The sequence below is a fragment of the Pocillopora damicornis genome, chromosome 6, assembly GCF_964200805.1.
Source record: "Pocillopora damicornis chromosome 6, jaPocDami1.2, whole genome shotgun sequence".
Taxonomy (NCBI): Eukaryota; Metazoa; Cnidaria; class Anthozoa; order Scleractinia; family Pocilloporidae; genus Pocillopora; species Pocillopora damicornis.
Genome location: NC_142675.1, coordinates 15,453,285 through 15,473,342, shown reverse-complemented (window position 1 = coordinate 15,473,342; position 20,058 = coordinate 15,453,285). Strand labels below are relative to the sequence as shown.

At 38.5% G+C, this 20,058-nt stretch overlaps 1 protein-coding gene and 1 pseudogene across 7 annotated transcripts in view; one reads left to right on the top strand and one right to left on the bottom strand.

Moving 5' to 3' along the window:
* The window catches only part of LOC149044143 (uncharacterized), a 280,943-nt pseudogene that overhangs the window by 31,372 nt on the left and 229,513 nt on the right, over positions 1–20,058 (top strand).
* Positions 8,807–20,058, bottom strand: part of LOC113666897 (uncharacterized) — a 28,679-nt gene continuing 17,427 nt past the window's right edge. For 2 of the 7 annotated variants that reach the window (XM_089209370.1, XM_089209371.1), the window contains 3 exons: positions 13,484–13,588; positions 12,843–13,022; positions 8,807–10,019 (listed from right to left, as the gene is read on the bottom strand). In XM_089209370.1, the coding sequence (XP_089065496.1) occupies positions 9,184–10,019; positions 12,843–12,981 (975 nt within the window). In that variant the 5' untranslated portion in view covers positions 12,982–13,022; positions 13,484–13,588 and the 3' untranslated portion in view covers positions 8,807–9,183. Of the gene's footprint in view, positions 10,128–12,842; positions 13,023–13,483; positions 14,830–20,058 lie in introns of those variants that run through there. The other 5 variants (XM_089209365.1, XM_089209368.1, XM_089209367.1 and 2 more) reach the window with 4 other exon arrangements.

Below are 20,058 nucleotides of genomic sequence, written 5' to 3'. Positions count from 1 at the left end.
ATTCCTCGCTCTAAAAGCACCGCTTGAAGTGCACAAATAACAGGAGAAATCTTTGCTCTACTGAAAAGCAACGTGCGAAGTGCACAAACAACGAAAGTGTTCCTCGTTCTAAAAGCAACGCGTGTTCCCAAAAAAAGCCTTGCTTGCAGTAGACAAACAACCACTGCATTTCTCGTCTTGGCAAAAAAAAGCACTGCGCACTGAATGGACCAAATAATCCCCATTAGGAATGGTGTTTTCGAAGCCCTTTGGGCTGGAGGGTCAGTGGGGAAGAAATTATTTTCTTTTTGACTTTCATTGGCGGTATTCATAAATAATTTAATAGTAAAGGAAAATTTGTTTAAAAAGACTCGTACGAATCGTACGACTTGTGAATACATTAGACGACTTGTATCAAGCCGTGGTATTGGACAACCCTTAGGATCAGGCTATTTTTAGGGCACCTTTTCTATCCCCCTCCTCCTTGGAGGTGAGCGTGATAGCAATCATCTGAATCAGTGGTGGATCTCGCTAGGCTTAACTAGAACGTTCTACGAGAGACATACCCTCTTCCTAAGATCAACAACCTATTGAGTCAAGTCAGTGGACCTAAGGTCTTTTCCAAATTAGACTGCAACTCTGGATTCTGTCAAGAAAAGCTTGATAAAGTCTCCCGTAATAGATACCCTATCTAGAACACCTCTAAGAAAGCCGCCCACAAGATAAATGTTTTACAGAAGATCGGATTCTGCATGTAGCTTCCGTTTAGGAAAGTCTACCACCTGCAGATAGAACTGAGATTGGAAGAAATACGACTCCACCAACAAGAGGATGAAATATACAGAGAACGTCAAGAATTCTGTATCGAAGGTTGGCCACATAGAAGCTAATGGAGCTCTTAAAGCTTATTGGCCAGAAAGAACCGGCAATACCGCCCAAAGAGGTATTCTAATAAAAGATACAAGATGAATCATTCCTTCATTTCTGGACATACTGGATAAAATTCACGCAGTTCATCAAGGAATATGTAGATATCGTGAGAGAGGCCGCGAGTGGTGGTGGCCTGACCTAGATAATCAGATCGAAGACATAATAAAAATCTGCCCAACTTGCTGCAAACATCGGAAAAACCATGCTGAGCCCATGAATGCTACAGCATTGCCAGAAGGACCCTGGCAAAAGGTTGTCACAGACTTATTTACCATTTTCAAAATTTGGAAAAGAATGGGGTTTTACTCACATCACAAGCAGCTCTACCTACCCGCCGAGCAACGGAGAGGTGGAAAAAGCAGTTCAGACTGCTAAAAAAAATAGCTAAGAAACCAGAAGATCCATATTTAGCATTCTTGTCATACATATCGACACCACCGGAGAATGGATACACCCCTACAGAACTACTACTTATGGGAAGGAAAATACGCTCTACCCTTTCAATGTCACCAGAAAAGCTAATTCCCAAACTGCCAAACTTAAAACGTTTGCAGAAGACAGAACGCAAGAAAAGGCTTCAACAAACTGATAAATAAAACATACGTCATCGAGCGTCAGTCCTCCCTGACTTGAACATGGGCGACAAAGTTTGGATACCAGACAACAAAACCCTTGAGGTGGTTGTTCGCAGATCACAGGCACCAAGATCTGTCGTCGTCAATACAGAGAACTCTCTTTTGAGGAGAAACAAACGCGACCTCGTTCCAAGTCCAAGAGCGAACGCGGAAGGAACTTCGAACACTCAACTAGAAGGAATCAGTCTTGCTCACAAGTACGCTTAAAGATCAAACATGGATAGACATTAAGTAAACGTTTTGTTTCTTTTACTTTCGTCCACCGGGCAGTGACATTCTATAAAGTATTACAAAACTTTCTTAGAACACTTCACATAGTATGAGTGTAATATCGTGTTTGTAGAAAAGGGGAAGTGTGATTGACACTTCCCAATATGATCACGCCATGGGTTTCAATGATCGCTTCTTGAATGTGAGTGGATCGGTAGAAAGGAAGCCCGAAAATAAACGTGTTTTTCTAACCTTACCACTAGGTTTAAGGGTCACATATATTAAAATGGCTTCAGGAGAAAAAGTATATTATTTGAGAATTCTACACCTTTTTTCGAACACCAAACGCCGAAGATGCCGTCCTGATGCTGTTTCCTTCCCTTCTTCGCCATTTCAGAATGAATCTTGCGCTCAAAGTCTAAGAAAATGTTGGCAGACAACGACAACGTTGAGTTGGGTCCGCAAATCGCCACACCATCATCGCCAGCTCCTAGCTCAGGTCAACCTACTACCCCAATTTATCGTCCAGTTATTACACATAATTTTCCGCTACCAATTCTTATGAAGTGCTGTGGTGACATTGCTGGCAACTGGGACTTTTCGAGCAGCAATGGAGCGATTATGAGATGGCAACAGGACTCGATAAGCGACAAGAATCGGTTCCTAGAGCGACTTTGCGTTTATCGATGGGTAGAGAATGCCTTTCAGATTCTGCTCAACCTAAACCTTTGGGAGGAAGATAACAAGAAAATCGAAAGCTGTTAGAATCCTTGGAAAACTAATTCAAGCCCAACAGAATTTAGTGTACGAACGGTATGTTTTAATACGTGTGTAAAACAAAGCGAATAATCTGTGCAAAGCTATGTCATACTTCTAAGAAAATTTGCCGCGCTCAGTGCACCAGCAGATGAGCTGATCGGGGACAGGCTCATTATCGGCTTAAAGAATTAAGGTGACAGAGTCAAAGAGAAATATCCCTGACTTGAAGAAAGCCTTACAGATGAAATCTCCTCGCAGCAAATGAAGACAATCATAGGCGCTGGAGACAAGCAGACAGAAGACGAAAAGGATATTCAGCGAAAATAAACTTCAAACTTTGGTCCTTTCCAACCAACATGACTGGGAATAGTCTTTGCGTATGAAAGATTCAACCAATATCTAGTAAACTGACCAGAAGCCTCTTGAATCAATATTCAAGAACGGCCTCTGCTATCAGCTCCTTGCCTTCTCCAAAGATTGTTTTTCAGGCTGCAACGAATTTTTCAGTTAAGAACGAACCTGATTCCCAAATATTCTTATCTGACCATTTATCTAGAGCCGTACGGGATGAAACTTCTGGGACAGAAGAATAATGTGAAGTATTTTTCCTGAAGCTGGAGAGCCAAGACCCTATGCAAACCGTGAAGGTTACACCAGAACGACTGGGTCAACAAAGATCAGGTGCCAATCAAGATCCGGGAGTAATATTCTTACCGTGACGAGCTAATAGTACATAATGGTGTTCTGTTCAAAGGCTCGAGAGTAGTAATCCCTTAGTAACTTAGACCTAAAGTAAATTCCAGATTCCTTTCCAGCAATTAAGGAGTAGAGGCTTGCCCGCGTAAAGCTAGAGACACTTTATTCTGGCCTAGCATAAATGCAGAATTGCGTGACTAGATCAAGCAACCCTCAATTTTCAATGAATTTCAAGCTAAGAATCAGACGCTTCTGAAGCAGAGTCACGAATTTCCTGACCACCCGTAAAATCGAGTAGCTTCTGACCATTTCAGACTTCATACCTGTTGACTTCTACTAGGATTTCTTGGAAGAAAACACTTCCAGTTTCGTAATTGAAATATTCAAGGAACAACTCAGAAGACATAGCACTTCAAAAAAACTGCAAAGAATGTTCCTCGGTCTACAAGCTATGAATTTCATCAGTTTTCGTTCGATTGGGATTTCACTCACCTATCTTCCTCCCCACATCACCAGATTCAACGGAAAGGGGAGTCTGCTGTGGAAATTGTTAAGTCTTTGCTCAAAAAGGCTCTCAAACACAACAAAGACCCGTAATTAGCCCTGTTGGACCAACCCAAAAAAAATTAATAGCGTCCTGCACAGAGGTTGATGTCTAGACGTATTCTATTCTATTCTACTGCAACCCAAGATCCCAGAAAATGTGATTACAAAGCTGAAATTGAAAAGGCAAAAGGCCAAATGGTGCCACGATCGCTCCTCCTATACCCTAGCAGTAGATGGGTGCCTGTATCGAGAAGCAATTCGACATGTCCCATGTAGTAAAATCCGGTTTAGACAATAAAATGCTCCATAGAAATCGGGAATTTCTGAAGCAAGCTGAACGACCAGCTGAACAACCCAAGCCAGTTGAAGGCAGTGACAGCCAGTCTTTATAAAGAATGAAAGCCAGCCTTTAAAGCAGGCTTTTATACCAGCTAATCATGAACCGAAGCAAATATCGACCCCAAAATCTGTTCCAGTGAAGAATACTCGAGCAAAAGCTCTAAAGCCACCCTCGAGGTTCAGTGACTTTTTTGTGTAATTGGCCGTGTGAAAATTGACTTCAGCTCAATAGAACTCTAAGCATTCATTTTAGAGACTCTGACTACCGGTTATGTTTATGTTTTGTTTTCGAAGTAAGCTTACTCCAAAAGAAGGGAGAAGTTAGGATATATGAATCTTGTGTTACTTGTTCCTTTCTCTGGTCATTAAAGACAGTTGCTACTGATCACTGAGTTTAAGAGTCACATACATGTCTTATCAGCGATGGTAACACACTATAACATAGAAAATTGCCGATGAGTTTTAGCGAGAACAAAAGATCTAAGTAGTCTAGTTTAGAATAAAAGGTCTCATAGCTCAATACATTCTTCCCGGGAGTCTTAAAAGTTCTGGCTTTTACCTTCGGATATAAAGCGCTTCAAATAATCGTAAGTTAACAGGGTCGTTTTCGATCTAAACCAAAAATATAATCGAGGTATTTCTAATGAGTATTTTGAGCCTGCATCAATGCTTTGTCCATCACTATTACTTTGGAACATAAAGTCACATGGAATAGTGTGGCAGGACTGATCGCAGCAAGCACTAAGGAAACATGAGCAAAATGAAGCTGAAATTCTCATCTCAAGTCTTAGGTTACTTATGTGTGACACAGAAAGGACCATAAGGACCTTGCATAAGGACCTTATAAATGAAAACAATCACTAAACCCTTTAACTCCCATGAGTGACGAAAGCAAAATTTCTCTTAAAAATATAAATCAGGCAGGTGATGAGGATAAAAAATTATAACTTTAAGGATTTTCTAGATTATCCAACGCCAATTTCTCAGAAACAGCATCATAAAAATTGTATGGCAGAAAGTAAAGAGAATTATAAATTAGATCTTGGGCGTTTAAATATCAAACACCTAAAAGAAATCCAAGAGACTCCATTTGCCGAGAGCACTGAGCGTATCTCAAGCGTTTGAGGATAAGGCTTTGAGCGTTTGAGCATACCTCCCAAAATTTAAGCTTGTAGAAAGCGAATGTGGCCTTTGTTATCAAATACAAATGAAATGTTTAAAACATATTATCTATCTGCAACAATATACCAAAATTGGCAAGTTTACCTTCGTACACATGCACATCCATTGCTTTTTTCACATTTGTTTCCGGACATGGCACACCTTTTACCCTCTTCCGATGAACATTAGGATCTACTACTATGCTAATTTAAAGGAAATAAAATTCAATGGTTCATTAGGTGAATTTGCAAAGATAGCCAAATATCCTGTATACTATGTTTGTTTCGAGGTCTCCCATATCCTTGTAAAACTAAATTCGCCCCAGTATTGCACATGCTAAATGTTTTCTAGGAATCCTAATAATCACAAAAACCCTGGATAAAACGTTGGGGATACCCTAGGTTGAAAATGAAATAAAGGTGAAATGGTCAATCAACAAATGAATAGTTCAAGCTTTATTGAAACGCTGAAAATGATTATTATAAAAGAAGAAACATTAAATGAGTTTAAATGCTTGATGTTACAGTTTACTTATATTTGTGAAGGATTTTCTAATTTATATAAATTTTAAATAAGATGTTGATAACGAGTTCAATCATTAACTATACATATCATTACAGCATAAACATCACGAGCTTAAATGCTTGATGGTACAGTTTACTCATATTTTTGCAGGGTTTTTTTTATCTACATAAATTTCGATCCAATCATTAATCATACATATCATAACAGCATAAACATTAACCGAGCTTAAATCCTTGAAGGTATAGGTTGATTAAATCTATGCAGGATTCAAGGTAATGTAAAGGTAAGATGGTGTATTAAACCTCATTGATTGAATGCAGGTCTACCGCGAATGATGTGCGTTTGTAAGTACTTTGAGCATTCTAGGAGGAGAGCAATTCTTCATGATTTTCAATCAAGCTTCGTACCACGAGAAGCAGAGAGCGAAGAGACTTACGAGGAGCAAACCAAGTTATTTGTTTTCTTATCAGCCGCCTCGTTTTCACGGTTGCCTCGCTCTCATGCTTGTAGAGGAATACCGCAAACCGTCAAGCAACGCAAGCTTACACAATTTCGATATCGTAGATAGATAGATAGATAGATAGATAGATAGATAGGTAGATAGAAAGTTCAGTTAATAGAAATGCAAATGAAGGCTTAAACAAAACAAAAGGTTTGACTGGTCAATGCTTTAAAAACAAACCCTACTTTGTAGTATTATTAAAGAAAATACAATGACAGAGTGGGTACCTTAGTTACATACAGATTTTGATTGAGAAACACTCTGTTTTAAAAATACCCTAAAAGAAAAAGTTCCTTTTTCCTCATAAGCCTTCAAAGGAATGTAGAAAAAATTTGGAAGATTTTACAAGCTTAAGAAAGCGAAAGAAAGGTCTCATATTACAATATGAATAGATATGGCGGTCATCGAAAAAATGGTTATTAACAAATAGATAACCCTTGACTGTGCTCTGTTTTGTTGTAAAGCACTCAGGAAGCGGCCAGAGCACGAAAAAAGCGTAGGAAGACGTAGTGTTTCTCCCCACTTTTTGAGTACTCTAACCGCTTTCTTAGTGCTTCAAAACTAACCAGAGCACAGTCAAGGCTTTTCTGTTTGTTTTATAATAAAGAATCCGTTAAATTACCCATGCATTACTTTCACTTTTCGAAAAAAAATTTACTTTCAAAGCGAACGCCACATTAAGCCATCGGAATCCTTGTGAGAATGGTTCAAATAATCTGATTGGTTGAAGAAGATTAAATCTTAAACTGTCAAAAATGTCGAACCATTAAAGTTCACAAACCATCAAAGTTCACAATCTGGTGGGATTTAACACGTTTGCCTGAAGTTCTTTAGTGTCTTAAACAGAATCTGAAATTGAAATGTTCAATGAAATCCAGCAAAATTGTGGCTCATAAAAACACGCAAGTTTTTTCATGACAGTTGGAAAACAAACTGCTCAAGGCGCGTGTTTTATGAATGAGCGACAGCCGAATTCACAAGAAAATAAAGATTACTTGAGATGACAGCGCCGTAAAACTTACCTGCTGTGACTAAGGTGGCCTTCCACACAACGCATCAGAAAGGATATCAGTGTAAGCTCTTAGTCGTTCACTCGAAGGGCGGCCGATGTAATTTCTGAGGCTTTCTTGACTGCGATGACCGGAGATTGAAATGATGAGCTAGCCACAATGGACCTCAGTATGATCGCAGTCGCCCTGACACCGTCATGATAAAAATGAATTTTAACAGCTATGCCAGTTTAGCTATATTTTTCATCATTGCTGTTTTGTTCTGTTTTGTTTTCGAATACGAAACTGTATGTACTATGCGAGAATTTAGCTGTGTTTGATTTTTATTATCGTACCTAAGCTTGCTATCTGACCGAGCGTGAAAACCTTCAAAATCGGACTGTTCTTTAGTTTTCTCTTTAAGGAATTTTCGTCTCTGCTTACGTTATAATAAGGTTAATTACGGCGCTTGACATGTTTATAAACATTTGTTTGTCTTTTCTGTTGCTACTTGCCTTCTCGCTTGTTACGAAATTTCACTTTCAATTAACGAAAAGCTTGAAAGAAGTCCTGAAAAAGGTCAAACATATTACCATTTGGAGGATGGCGTGACAGCTTTAGCTCAGTTCTATGCTTTGTACTTTGATAGAGCACGCTCTTTCAACCAATGACATGTGTGTTATGTATTCGAACTTTATTATGAATAAAGACAGATACATGGGGAGAAACCGTTTAAAAATACATCCCAGCCCGTTGCCTGAATTACGAAATCATTTAGACTAATAAGAAATATGATATTGCATAGTAATATACCAGCGCTATATACAGAATATCATAACAAAGTCCACGAAGAAAAAAACTACAGAGAGTTTTCGGTGATCACAAGTTCAAAACACAAGGCAGTAAGCTAAACACTCAAGAGTCTTTCTTGCTTGTTTTGTTGCTAGTGACGTCACACTGGCAGTAATTTAACTCCCGCTTTCACCAGAAAATAATTAAGTCCCCCCCCTCACTCCTAAGACAAACTAACTTTTGGTATTTATTGTCATATGTACTAAAAATGGGCAACGACCGAAACCATATCGACTCATGCATGACAGCCTGGCTGCTTAATCGTGATTTATGAAAAGTCTCTTTGCTGTTTTCTCATTCAAAAAGACATTCTCGACTCAATTTTTTTTTTTTTGTGGAGGAACAAAGCAGCAGCCTTTTTGAAGCTTGCATAATGATTATGAATTGAATTTAAGGCCAGGTTACTACGATCGATGTTTTTACAATGGCACCGTTCAAAGTCTAATCCCCGAAAAGTTTGTTCACCCTTTGACATCTCAAAACGCAGTTGGTTACGATAATTTAATGCACACTTTTTATTGGTGAAGAAATAGACCTCTTACTGACCTCCACTTCTGTTCGTTAAGGCCCGAGTCTTTCCCTTTCTGATGGCCCTCAACGAGGTTCTCTAACTTATTGAAAATACGGATCGAGAAAGCGAGGTTACTAAATCTCTGGATTCAAACAGAGAGCAGTGATTTCGGTTAGGATAAAAATTTTTATTTAGAGGTCTGAACAGTAATATAATAATAATAAGAAGAAGGCCCGTTACACTCCCCAGTCGTAGGGAAAGTACTAACACACAGATATAGTGAATAAAATATGGCTCAGGAAATACTTCCTCAATAAATAAACTGAATGCAACCGACCAAGTGAAAAATGGTTTGATTCCAATGTGTTAGCGGTTCAGTCCTAATTCTCCTCGCGAACATCACTTTGTTGAAACTTTGTTACAGTTCAACAAGTTTATAAACAAACAAAGGGGCTTATAATTGAATGGGTTTAGCATCTTATCCACTGATTGAGCCCAGAATAAGAAAGAATAGGGAACTATAGTTTACCTCTTCACTAACCTCAACAACTACATCTCTGTCTTAAAATCAAAATGAGCGTATGGTTTAATCTGTTGATGCCGTGTTACATTCATGCAATATGTTTTCGTGTTGATAACGTAACTTGCAAGATTCTGCCTAAATTCTTCGAATAAAGTTCGATTTCTGTAAATTAAAGGAGCTTCCTTTCGAATCGTATCGATGTAATCTCTCCAGTTTGCGTCCTTTAGAGACCTTGGGTATGGGCGATGTTTTGGATTTCCCGTAGTAACAGGCACAAACATCAATGCCTGGCCTCGAAATATCAGTTCCACAGCAGAAAACATATACCTTTGCGATGACCACCAGCTTATGTTTTGATATTGCGTGCGGTAAGGGAAGAGATGCTCGATAGATTTGTAATGAAATGCATTGAAAAGGGCATCATACCATACTGTTGGTATCACAAGGGGACTGTCCGTCTTGTTACATATTTTCTTGCGTAAGTTATTGGTCCAGATGGCCCCATGATGCAATTTGTAATCCACAACTCCAACTACAGGCTCGTAATCTAGGAGCCAATGTTCGAAGACTCTAAACGGCGGAAGCCTCTTCATTTGTGGCGAAGCAAATGAATTGAAATGTAGTACCACATCATCATCCATAAAAATGTAATAATGGTATTTTGGGGATCTCGTAATTGCAGCAAAATACAGCACATTTCGTCCTGTTCCCCATCCAGTATTGGGATAGAACAAATAAGTGATGTGAGGCGGCTTTTGCACTTGACATTTGGTACGATAACTTAGCACCATGACATCACATTTACACGTCTCGGGGTCGCCGATCTCGGAAGGAGAGGCAAAGTTTGAAGGAAGGCATTGTTCTGTTTGAATGAGATAAACGAAAACCTTTGGCAATGAATTATTAGTGGGTTTTTCTGTGGCTGTGGCTGTGGCTTGAGTTGGAACAACCTTTCGACAGACGATCTCATCTACGATAAACAACATGTCGTTTGTTTTGAAGTACTCGCAATCAAGTTTGACTATCCAGAATTATTTAATTTAATATTAGAGAGGGAAATTGATTCAGTGTAGAACTTCGGAAATAGTCAATTATTAAGCTTTTCACGTTGTTATAATGATTGGGGATCTTTCCAATGAAAAGAACTTCAAGAATGATTACCTTACTTAGAAAAGAAGAAAAAGGGTATAAAAAAAAAACCGATTTGGAGACGCGTGAAATAAGACCAATTACGATGAGCGAAGTTTTTAAGATGGTTTCTTTTCCTAGAAAGCACTTTCGAGCTAGTTTATTTCGCTTCTTCCTACCACAAGAAAACAAACAGCGTCGGCGGAATCAAGCTCTTCGAGGTTAAGAACATGCTGATAAACAATTTGTCAGATATTCTAGTTCTCTCGGACTCCAAAATCGATGACAGCTATCCAGAAAGCCAGTTCTATGCTAAAGGATCCAAGCCAAATCGACAAGACAGAACAAATTACAAAGGTGGCCTCATAATATATGCAGGGTGCGACCTTTAAACAAAGCGCGTTATAATTAAAAATGCCACAACAGTTCGTTGGTTTAGAATAAATAAACACTGAGGTCAGAATTCAAAAGGATTCACAGACATCCACTTTGGATTCGTCTTTACAGACCGTTCAAAATGGCCAAAGAAATCTGGTCATCCGAACGGGAACGACCAATTGAATTGATCAGCAGGCTTTCGGACAATTACACTCTAATTAGAGACGTGAATGGTAACATTTTGGAACCCGACAAGGAACGGCAAAGTTGGGGAGACATCTGCTAAACCTATACTACGTTTACAATATACAATCTAAAAGGCTTTTTAGTACGCCAACTAGAGTTACGGCGAATAGCCAAACTCTAATTGACGTAATTCTAACATTCAAAAGAATTAAATCCTTGCACGAAAGTGTTTTCAATCCAGATATTACTGATAATCGAAATGAGAAACGTCAGTAAGTTGAAAACTATATTAAAGGAAAGTGTGAATAGAGCGTCTTTTATGCTTTAAAACCGATTTTATTGGAAAGTCACGTGACTCGTCATAACTGATCACGTGACGCATTTTATCACCCACACTACTGTCTATCAAGCTCTAAACGTCAAGTAGCAAAGATTCAGCTATTTCCCCATCCTATTGTGCACTTTTTATTGGGTTTATATAAATGTTATAGTTCAGCCTAGTTTTCACGCTGCAGGAGCGAGGGCCTAGACAAAAAACCCGCTTAATGACAGATATCATAACATTTGGAGTGGGCAACAGCACGATTCTTAATCAGGGTGGCAAGACGAAGATTTTAAGCTATGTTGCCTGCTTCTACTCAAAATGTTTAGCGAAAATGAAAAATGAGCGCCCTTCGTGACAGTGCTTCCTGACTAGATAGCCGCTGTTCACTTTCGAAATCAATTTAAGAGCAAGTATTATATCATGAAAGATCGAAGGGATTGGGAAAAGTGTCGGCAATAGGGAAATCGCGTTGTTAGCCTGAGAAGATCAATGGATACTTCGCCGAGCAATGTCCGAAACTATTCAATTAACTGAAGGCAAAACCATTATTTAAAAACACAACGAGATTGCAGATATCCTTAGTAGGCATTCTTTTAGCATAAGCGCACCGGCTGTGAGCGACCTGAATGATCACGCTTGTGTTCCTTTCCAGTTCATCAAAAAGAATATCTCTCTCAATGAATTTTTCAACGTCAGCTCAGTAAGTGAAACTAAAGTTTAAGCCGGAATCACTAAAGTCATTTAACATCAGGAGATCTACAGGATGCGATATTATCCCTCCCAGGGTGTTGAAAAAATACTCCAGTCTCAGCCAGAGATGCGAATACGCGAACTGCACAGAGAAACTAAATTTTGCACTTAGCTGTAGTTTCGAGTTGGATCAATGACATGGGCCTTTTTCTAAACGCCAAGAAAAGAGAATCCTAAATTTCAGAAGATCCAATTCCCAAATTCAAACAAACGGAGGAAGACGATGCCAGCTTCCTTAATCGATGGAACACCAATAGAGCCTCTTGTTACCTGCAAACTCTTAGGTGTTCACTGGTGGTCAGGGGAACATGAGCTGCAAACATTTGGTATTCAATTTCATCTTTGTTGTCATGCATGCATTGGAGACTCGTAATGCCGGTAGTTGCGCTTTAATTTGCTTATGCTGAATTGGTTATGCTTCTCCAACTGAAAGGAGACATTAACCGCTCGAGAACGTCGCTAGAGATCAATAAACTAAACCTTTAAGGGTGGTGGTGTGGGCGGGAAAGCGTTGACTAGCTCGAAACTGACAGAGCGTCAGAGCGATATGAAACCCTATACACTGGAATAGCCAAGACTAAGTGATGAGGGGCGTGTTCTCTACGGTAATTATCCATCATCACCCAGGATGATCATTGTACTTAGTCAATTTTGGAAACTAAGTTAAAGGATTTCCAGTTTGTTATCTTGAATCTGCGATAGCATTACACTGCGAAGGGCTAATTTCTGGTGAACGGGACAACACGAAGTAAATAAGCCTCTTAAGCTTTTGGAAGCGTTGTTATTTCCCTTGTTCAAACTAAGTTATATTACTTTTATTTTCCTAAATATTTGCCTGCGTCTTAATTTAGGCTTTAACGGCATAATTCATGTGATGAGCATCTAATGCTGTAAATCATTTCTAACTCGTTGACTTACCCATTGTTCTTTTGCTGTGAGTGGGTTGGCTAATTTCTTGTCCGAACTTCGCTTGGTATGAGGCGCACATGAGGAAGGTGGTCAAACCAAGGATAAAAATTAAAAAAGTGGTAACTTTGCCTCTCCCTGTTAAGATCATTTTGGTTCCGTTTAAAGTCACCCCGTTTTGAACTTTTAAACCTGCGGATAATAAAAATATTTATTCCTATGGTAGAAAATATTACTTCATCGCAAAGAGAAGGATGAAATCTAATAAAAATCGCGATTTTGAGACGCCATTATTGAATTGCATTGGTGGCTAGTCGAGGTGAAATATATTGTAGTATTGGGAAGAGTTGTATAGCGACGAGGCTAAATGGGACAATGTATTTTCTCCCAATTAGCTAACCGCCAATGTAAAGCGGTATTGGCGTCTCAAAATTCCGACTGGTTTTTATATCGCTATCCACCCATCACAAACATTATACTACTAGCTGAGAAATTTCTGAAAATTAACTTTCTTTGATTACAAAGTAGTTTTAACCAAATTTAAAAAACCGTCGAATCTGTATTAAACGACACCGTATTAAGCGGTAACCCTGTATTAAGCGGTCGGTCACCAAAGTCTCAAAAATTTTCCCCTCTATCATTGTAATTCTTACCCTTACTAAGCGGTCATCTCCATTATTATATTTCTCTTTTGAAGTGATTGGATTGTTTCATTTAGTCGCAAGGACTTGTCCCACGAACAGTTCACACGTAGGAACCTGGAAAATTTGGCGAGACAAGTTCTTGCGACTTCTCTCACGAATTCAAACCAGTTCAAATTCGTGGGACAAGTCGCAAGAACTATATTTTGGACCCTGCGACTAGACCATCTGATGAAAAATTTAGACGGCAGTTTATTTGGAGGGACCTAGTCCTCGCTATGAGTCGCGGGCACTAGTCCTTTCATGAGTGCCGATCTTAATGTAACCGTTCTACCTCTACAAAATAACATCAAAGCAAACATCAAACATCCCGTTGTTCAAAGGATGGATAAATTTATCCACTGGATAAGTTTATGCGATGTATAAGATGGCTATCCAGGGGATAAAAAGCTGTTGCAAAAAGCACGGATGGCGAGGCGTATAGTTATCCGAAGGCTAACTCGCTGTCCAGGCAGTTGCCATCGTGATAATCCAGGCGTTGCGTGATCTTTTGGCTTGCGCGTGCTAGTGGCGAGACAACATGGCACAAAATGTTGCTTCTTCCCCTGCAAAGCGCGCCAGAAAACCAAACTTTACACCTGCGGAATGGACAGTTATTTTCGAAGAGGCGGAAGAAAATATTAAAACAGTCAAGAGTAAAATTTACACGACACTTTCTAACAAACACGAGAGTCGGGTATGGGAGGTAACAACTGACAAAGTCAATGCGCTCGGATTTTCCAAAAGATCTGCCATGGAAGTGAAAGAAAAGTGGAGAGGAATGGAGAGTGGAGCAAAGAAAGAACACAGCAAATGTACCACTGCTAGAAAGAAGATCAGGTATGGAAAGAAACCAGATTCTCCAAAGGCTACCACAGCCAAAATTATCGAGCTTTTCGAAACAGACCCGTCTTTCAGCGGCATTTCGTGGGGTGTCGATTCTGGTAAGTCCACTTATGTCAATAAATATGTTGTCTAAATGAATAGGAACGTTACATCCAATTCCCGTAGGTAATTTTTAAGGAAATGTATACACCACTTTATGGTAGAACTGCTCACAAGAACTAAAGAATTAAAGAATTCATACATTTTGTACAAATTATACGCAGCACAAGTTTCAAGCTCATCAACAGTGGATATAGAAGTTCTTGGACTAGGATGTAAACTACAGCCTGTCACTTCACCCTGTGAACTCCCGGAAACCTGTGAACCCTCAGACCCCTGTGAAGCGTCACAGCTAGATTGCAACTCCAGTATCTATTCTGATACCATTCCATCTTTACTATTCCAGATGCTGGCAATACTTAAACCTTGCTGTCCTTAAAAAAGAAAATGTAACGCTTGATCTGGAAATTGAAAATCTAAAACTAAAGGAGAAAGAAATAACATTAAGTAACTCTGAGTTTCGTGCTTACGCACTCGTCAGACAGAGATATATGTATGTATGTATAGTACAGCTAAGAGGTACATGGCCAACGCACACGCAAAACCTTTGCGCGCTTCATTGCGTTCTGCACAAAAAGAAAAAAAAGCACGCGTCAAAGCGCATGTCTTAAGCACATTTTTGTTTTTGTTATTCAACGCAGTCAGCGTGCTTGCTTGTTTTGAGCGTTATCCCTTCGTCAGAGCGATTCCCTATTCCCCATTCATCATTCATCATTCATCATTCATCATTCCCCATTCCCCATTCCCCATTCCCCATTCCTCGTTCCTTATTTTTAAAATAGCTCTGTCCTGGTTTAATGTCTTAGAAGTCGAGTAAGTCGAAACTTAAGTTAAATTATGATCCCGCCGATAGCCGTCCTATCGAAACGGTCTTAATCTCTAAAACCGTCTTAATCTCTAAATTTCCCCCATTCCCCCATTCTCTCATTCCCCCATTCTCCATTCTCCATTCTCCATTCTCCCTTTCTCCATTCTCCATTCTCCATTCTCTCCATTCTCTCCATTCTCCATTCTCTCCATTCTCCATTCCTCCATTTTTCCATTCTCCATTCTCTTTTCCCCCATTCTCCATTCTCCATTCTTCGTTTTTCATTCTCCATTCCTCATTCTCCATTCCTCATTCTCCATTCCTCATTCTCCATTCCTCATTCTCTATTCCTCATTCTCTATTCCCCATTCCCCGTTCTTCCTTCCTTGTTTTTGAAATAGCTCGGGTTCAATGTCTTAGAAGTCGAGTAACTCGTAACTTGAAGCTAAATTATGATCCCGCCGATACCCGTCCTATCGAAACGGAGTACATCGCCGTCTTAATCTCGAAATTTGGGTCTAACGGTCGTGAGCACGGTTTCAAAAGTCAGCGATTTGAAGCTTTTGAAAAGTAAGGTTGAAACTCCAGCAAGTAGTTTCACATTACACTTTAGAATCGTGACCCCGTTAAATTCCCACGCGCGCTGTCCTGTTTACGTAAATAAGAGTCGCTTGCAGTATTGACATAGAATATAAATGTTACGCACGACATTTCAGGAAATACTTCTTTCATAAGAGCGGTTTTGCTTCGCTCGTACTTTTTATTCACACTTAGGGTTTCGAGTTGATAATCGTCATGACAATTTCAACAGACAGTCGTTATTGATAAGAATTGAGTACGGCGCCGTGTTGACGATGAGTGGAGTTGGGGCCCTTTCTGCTCAGACGACAAAGTTGTTTATTCAGACAAATTTTCTGTCACCAACATTTTATAAGTATAAATGGTTTGTCCCAATTTAACATATTTTGGCTGAAGCAGACACCGCCGACAAAATTTTTAAATTTTAAATTTAGCAAAATTGAGTGAATAAACACAACCGTGATAACCTTGTCAATCATTTGTCGTATGAGCTACGACAAGCGTGTAATTGAACTAAAATCAGTTTTCTAGAAAAACTTTAATATTTGCTGCAAATCTCAGGGATTCTAAAAAAAATTTAAAACGACTTGGGATAAATCCTGGAGATTGGAGGTGGAATCCTTTGGAAACTATGTTGGCCGGTCTTATGAACAGATCAGGCGCCGACGGAATTTGAAGGCTTTGAAATTGTTCATATGGATGCAACAGACGAAACAAAAATTTGCATAACAATTCTAGTTCGTCCGCTAGTGCGGAAAAGGCCCTTATCTTCAACATTGTTAGTAATGACTTGTTAAACATGGGTAGCTTCGTCGTACTTTTACATTTCGGACCTTTAGTGACGACGAGAACGTGAACTTCACCGTCCGGAAGTTGGGAAAACAAACTTCGATACTACTACGCATGACTGATCGAGCACTACTCGTCGTCCATATCTCGTTTAGGACGCCATTTGCCGCCATCTGCTGTCTAGTCGTGAAAGTAAGTATGTTACACTTAAGGTCAAGGCAAATTGAACGCATCAAATCGTTCGAACAGTAGCAGCGATCTTACCTACTTGTAAACAGCAATGTCTTCAAACTTAACGTTAAGGGGACTTCACGCAAACCGAAAACGACTAAATGGAATCTGATTTCTTTTTTGAAGCTAAAAAAAGCCTTGTAAAGGCATTTGGAAAATACTCCTGTTCCAGGAAACTACAAATAATTTCACATAATTTAGCAAGTTTTCAAGTTTTGTTGTTAGTAAACTTTTACGACAACGACTTAATTGAACTTGATCTTCCCTGATCTTGTCCGCTTTCTGAAGAGGTACACGGCGGGTCAAAAACTTTTTCCTTTTACTTATATACTACATTGTGCATTCAGTTCTTGGATAGAGAAAACAATGATAAAAATAATACACTGCCATTGGGAATTCAGATTTGTTTTATAATAGTATGGGGCTGTGCGGAAATTTTACCATTTATATTTCTCAAGCGAATTACTCAACATTATTCACTTCACCATCAGCAAATAAAAAATAGTATAGTTGCTCAGGTGCTTTCGAATTCTCTAGGAAAATTCATTACCTGACAAGGGAATTCCCTGTTAAATTGCACATGGGGATGCGATGCAATCCTCAACAAATCAGAGTGTGCACACCTCCATTATCACCGGGACAATTAAAATAAATAAATATATTGAAAGCTCACAACATTTTGGAGAAAACACTGGTGTCCTTTGGATCCTCAGTCTGGGAGCTATTCATTAGGTGTCCAATTCACTCCTTTTAGATCACTGTGTATTTTGATGTAGCTTTTTATTTATTCATTTATTTAGTTATTAAACCTTTTTAATCAAATCTTTAGTTGTTTGTAACTTTCATACACTGGGCTTCTTTTTAAACTACAAAGTTATGATCTGAGACAGCATCTGCTGTAAACATCGCCATAAGTAAATGAATTGATTGGACAGTTTTCGCCTAAAAGTTGAGTTATTCATCTTTAGTAATGTCAACAACAACTATTCACCTCTGAAGTGAAGCAGAAGACAGTTTATGAATAGATCTTAATCAAATTGCAATGGTTTTGATTATGTCTGGTGAAACGGTTAGTGTTTGGATTGTTGTGGTCAGCTGCCCCATATTTTCATATCACTGATACACCATTTCCCCAGAAATGCACACATTCAAGCTTAGTCACATAATGGTTTATATTTGGTTGCCTTTTATTACTAATACATCAATCAATTGGAATCTTCAACATCCCCCCCCCCCTTTTTCCTGGCAGCTCCCCAGGTATTTGAACTTTTAAAGATTGGTTTGTTGAAATTCCCACTGCCAGGACAAAAATTGTGTTCAAATGCCCCCACCAATTTTTGAAAAGGGCAAAGTCAGCAAACATGACTTTCTGCACATTGACAAAGCTTGAAAACCTAGACCTTTTATAAGTTTTTTTCTGAGCCATTTTCGCCTATGGAGTGAACTCTTTACCTTAAACTATTCCACATATAAATAATATATCCACATTTAAAAAAAGTGGGCATTATTATGAAATATTTATACAATTATATAAGATTAAGTTTAAAGGTCATGGATTATTCCATGTAATACCCCAATGCTTAATGCAGAAATCTTTACTAAAAATGGCACTTTTACATATACAAATAACAAAATCTTCAGTTATAGGATGTGAATTGATGTTGAAACCAAACTTTAATTTGAAGTCATTTCCTCACTTTAAGTTCAACAAACTATGTTCAGTGAATAAAAATGACTTGTTGACATCTCAGATGTATCATCTGCACTTTTCTTGGTTTTTCCTTTCTTTCATATATTTGTAATACAAGTGTGACAATAGGCATCTTGCAGTTTACTGTGTTAAAAATAACTGATAAGCCTACCACTTGATTTGTGTGAATTCAAGAAATGACCATATCAAACTCCAACTTCCAGAATTTCGAACAATTACCACTAAGGGTTGAGAAGTAGACATTCAATGCTTTTGTTAAGAAGTACAAATTATTTGTCCTCCACCAAAATTTTCCTTTTCCAAGTGCTAAAAAAATCAGTGTGACTTTTTCTTCATCTTGGGGTGAAATATAAAAGGTTTTAGGCATGCTAGCAAGCATGCCTAATGCCTATTGCCTTAATGCTTAATGCTCTATTACCTCAATGCCTATTTTAAAAGGTAGGATATACATTGCACTATTGCAAAAAGCCCATCGTGAGTGTCACTATTTCTTTCAAGTGTATACCCTCAATTGCAAAAACATGGACCTCTAAAACACATAAGCCAATAGCATTATAGTTACACATGTAGATGATAACCGCAGTTAGTTGTGCATAGAATATAGAAGCCATTCACACTTTCCTAAAAAAAGATTTGTCATCATCTAAGATTTCCACGAATCAACAACAACAACATCTATTTATTTTAGCAATTAAAATACATATCTAACAATCCCTACCTGCAAAATAGTGAAGCTAATCAAGGCAGGAGGGGAATAATCATAAAATGAATTCTTTGATAACAAGTTGGACTGAACAGAGGAAATGACTAGGTGAGCATGCATATACACGAGCAATGAAGAACAGTAGGATAAGTTATAGATAAGTGAATAAGGTATTACATATTGAAACTGGTATAAAATTACACGTGAAAAAAAGGAACAACAACAACAACAAATGAAACTAAAAAGATTATAATTTTCTAAATTTGTCAATTAAAGTATGGACAACACATGAGTATCCTCTCTCTTCAAAATGTTCAGCAGCTGTCTGTGCAATAGTCTCTGATCACCAGAGAAAAAGCTCATTTTTTTTTATTGCTTTTCAAATTCCCTCACTGATTAGTTTATCAGCTTACTTAGCTTGTTATAAAAGGTGGAAAATAACTTGGAGGGATCCTCAGTGGATGGTAATGACTCCCATGTGAGTTCTGACAATTCCTACAAAAACATTTGCTGAGAGAATTTTGAATAGTCATGAGTTGCCATTTTTCGAGGTTTGGTGGTTTCAATGGTCAATTTAAGAATGCAAGATTGAGAAAAATTATCAATGAGATCTGAACCAATATTCCCACTGGCAGTATAATATTGAAATTTGTTTAAGAAAATATTATCAAAAAATGAGACAGAGTTATTATAGACCCTTATTGGTTTATCAATTTTTGGTGAAATAGCATAGCTTTGTAAGCAATTTAAAAATTGCTGAGCATAATTACAAGTCTCCAACT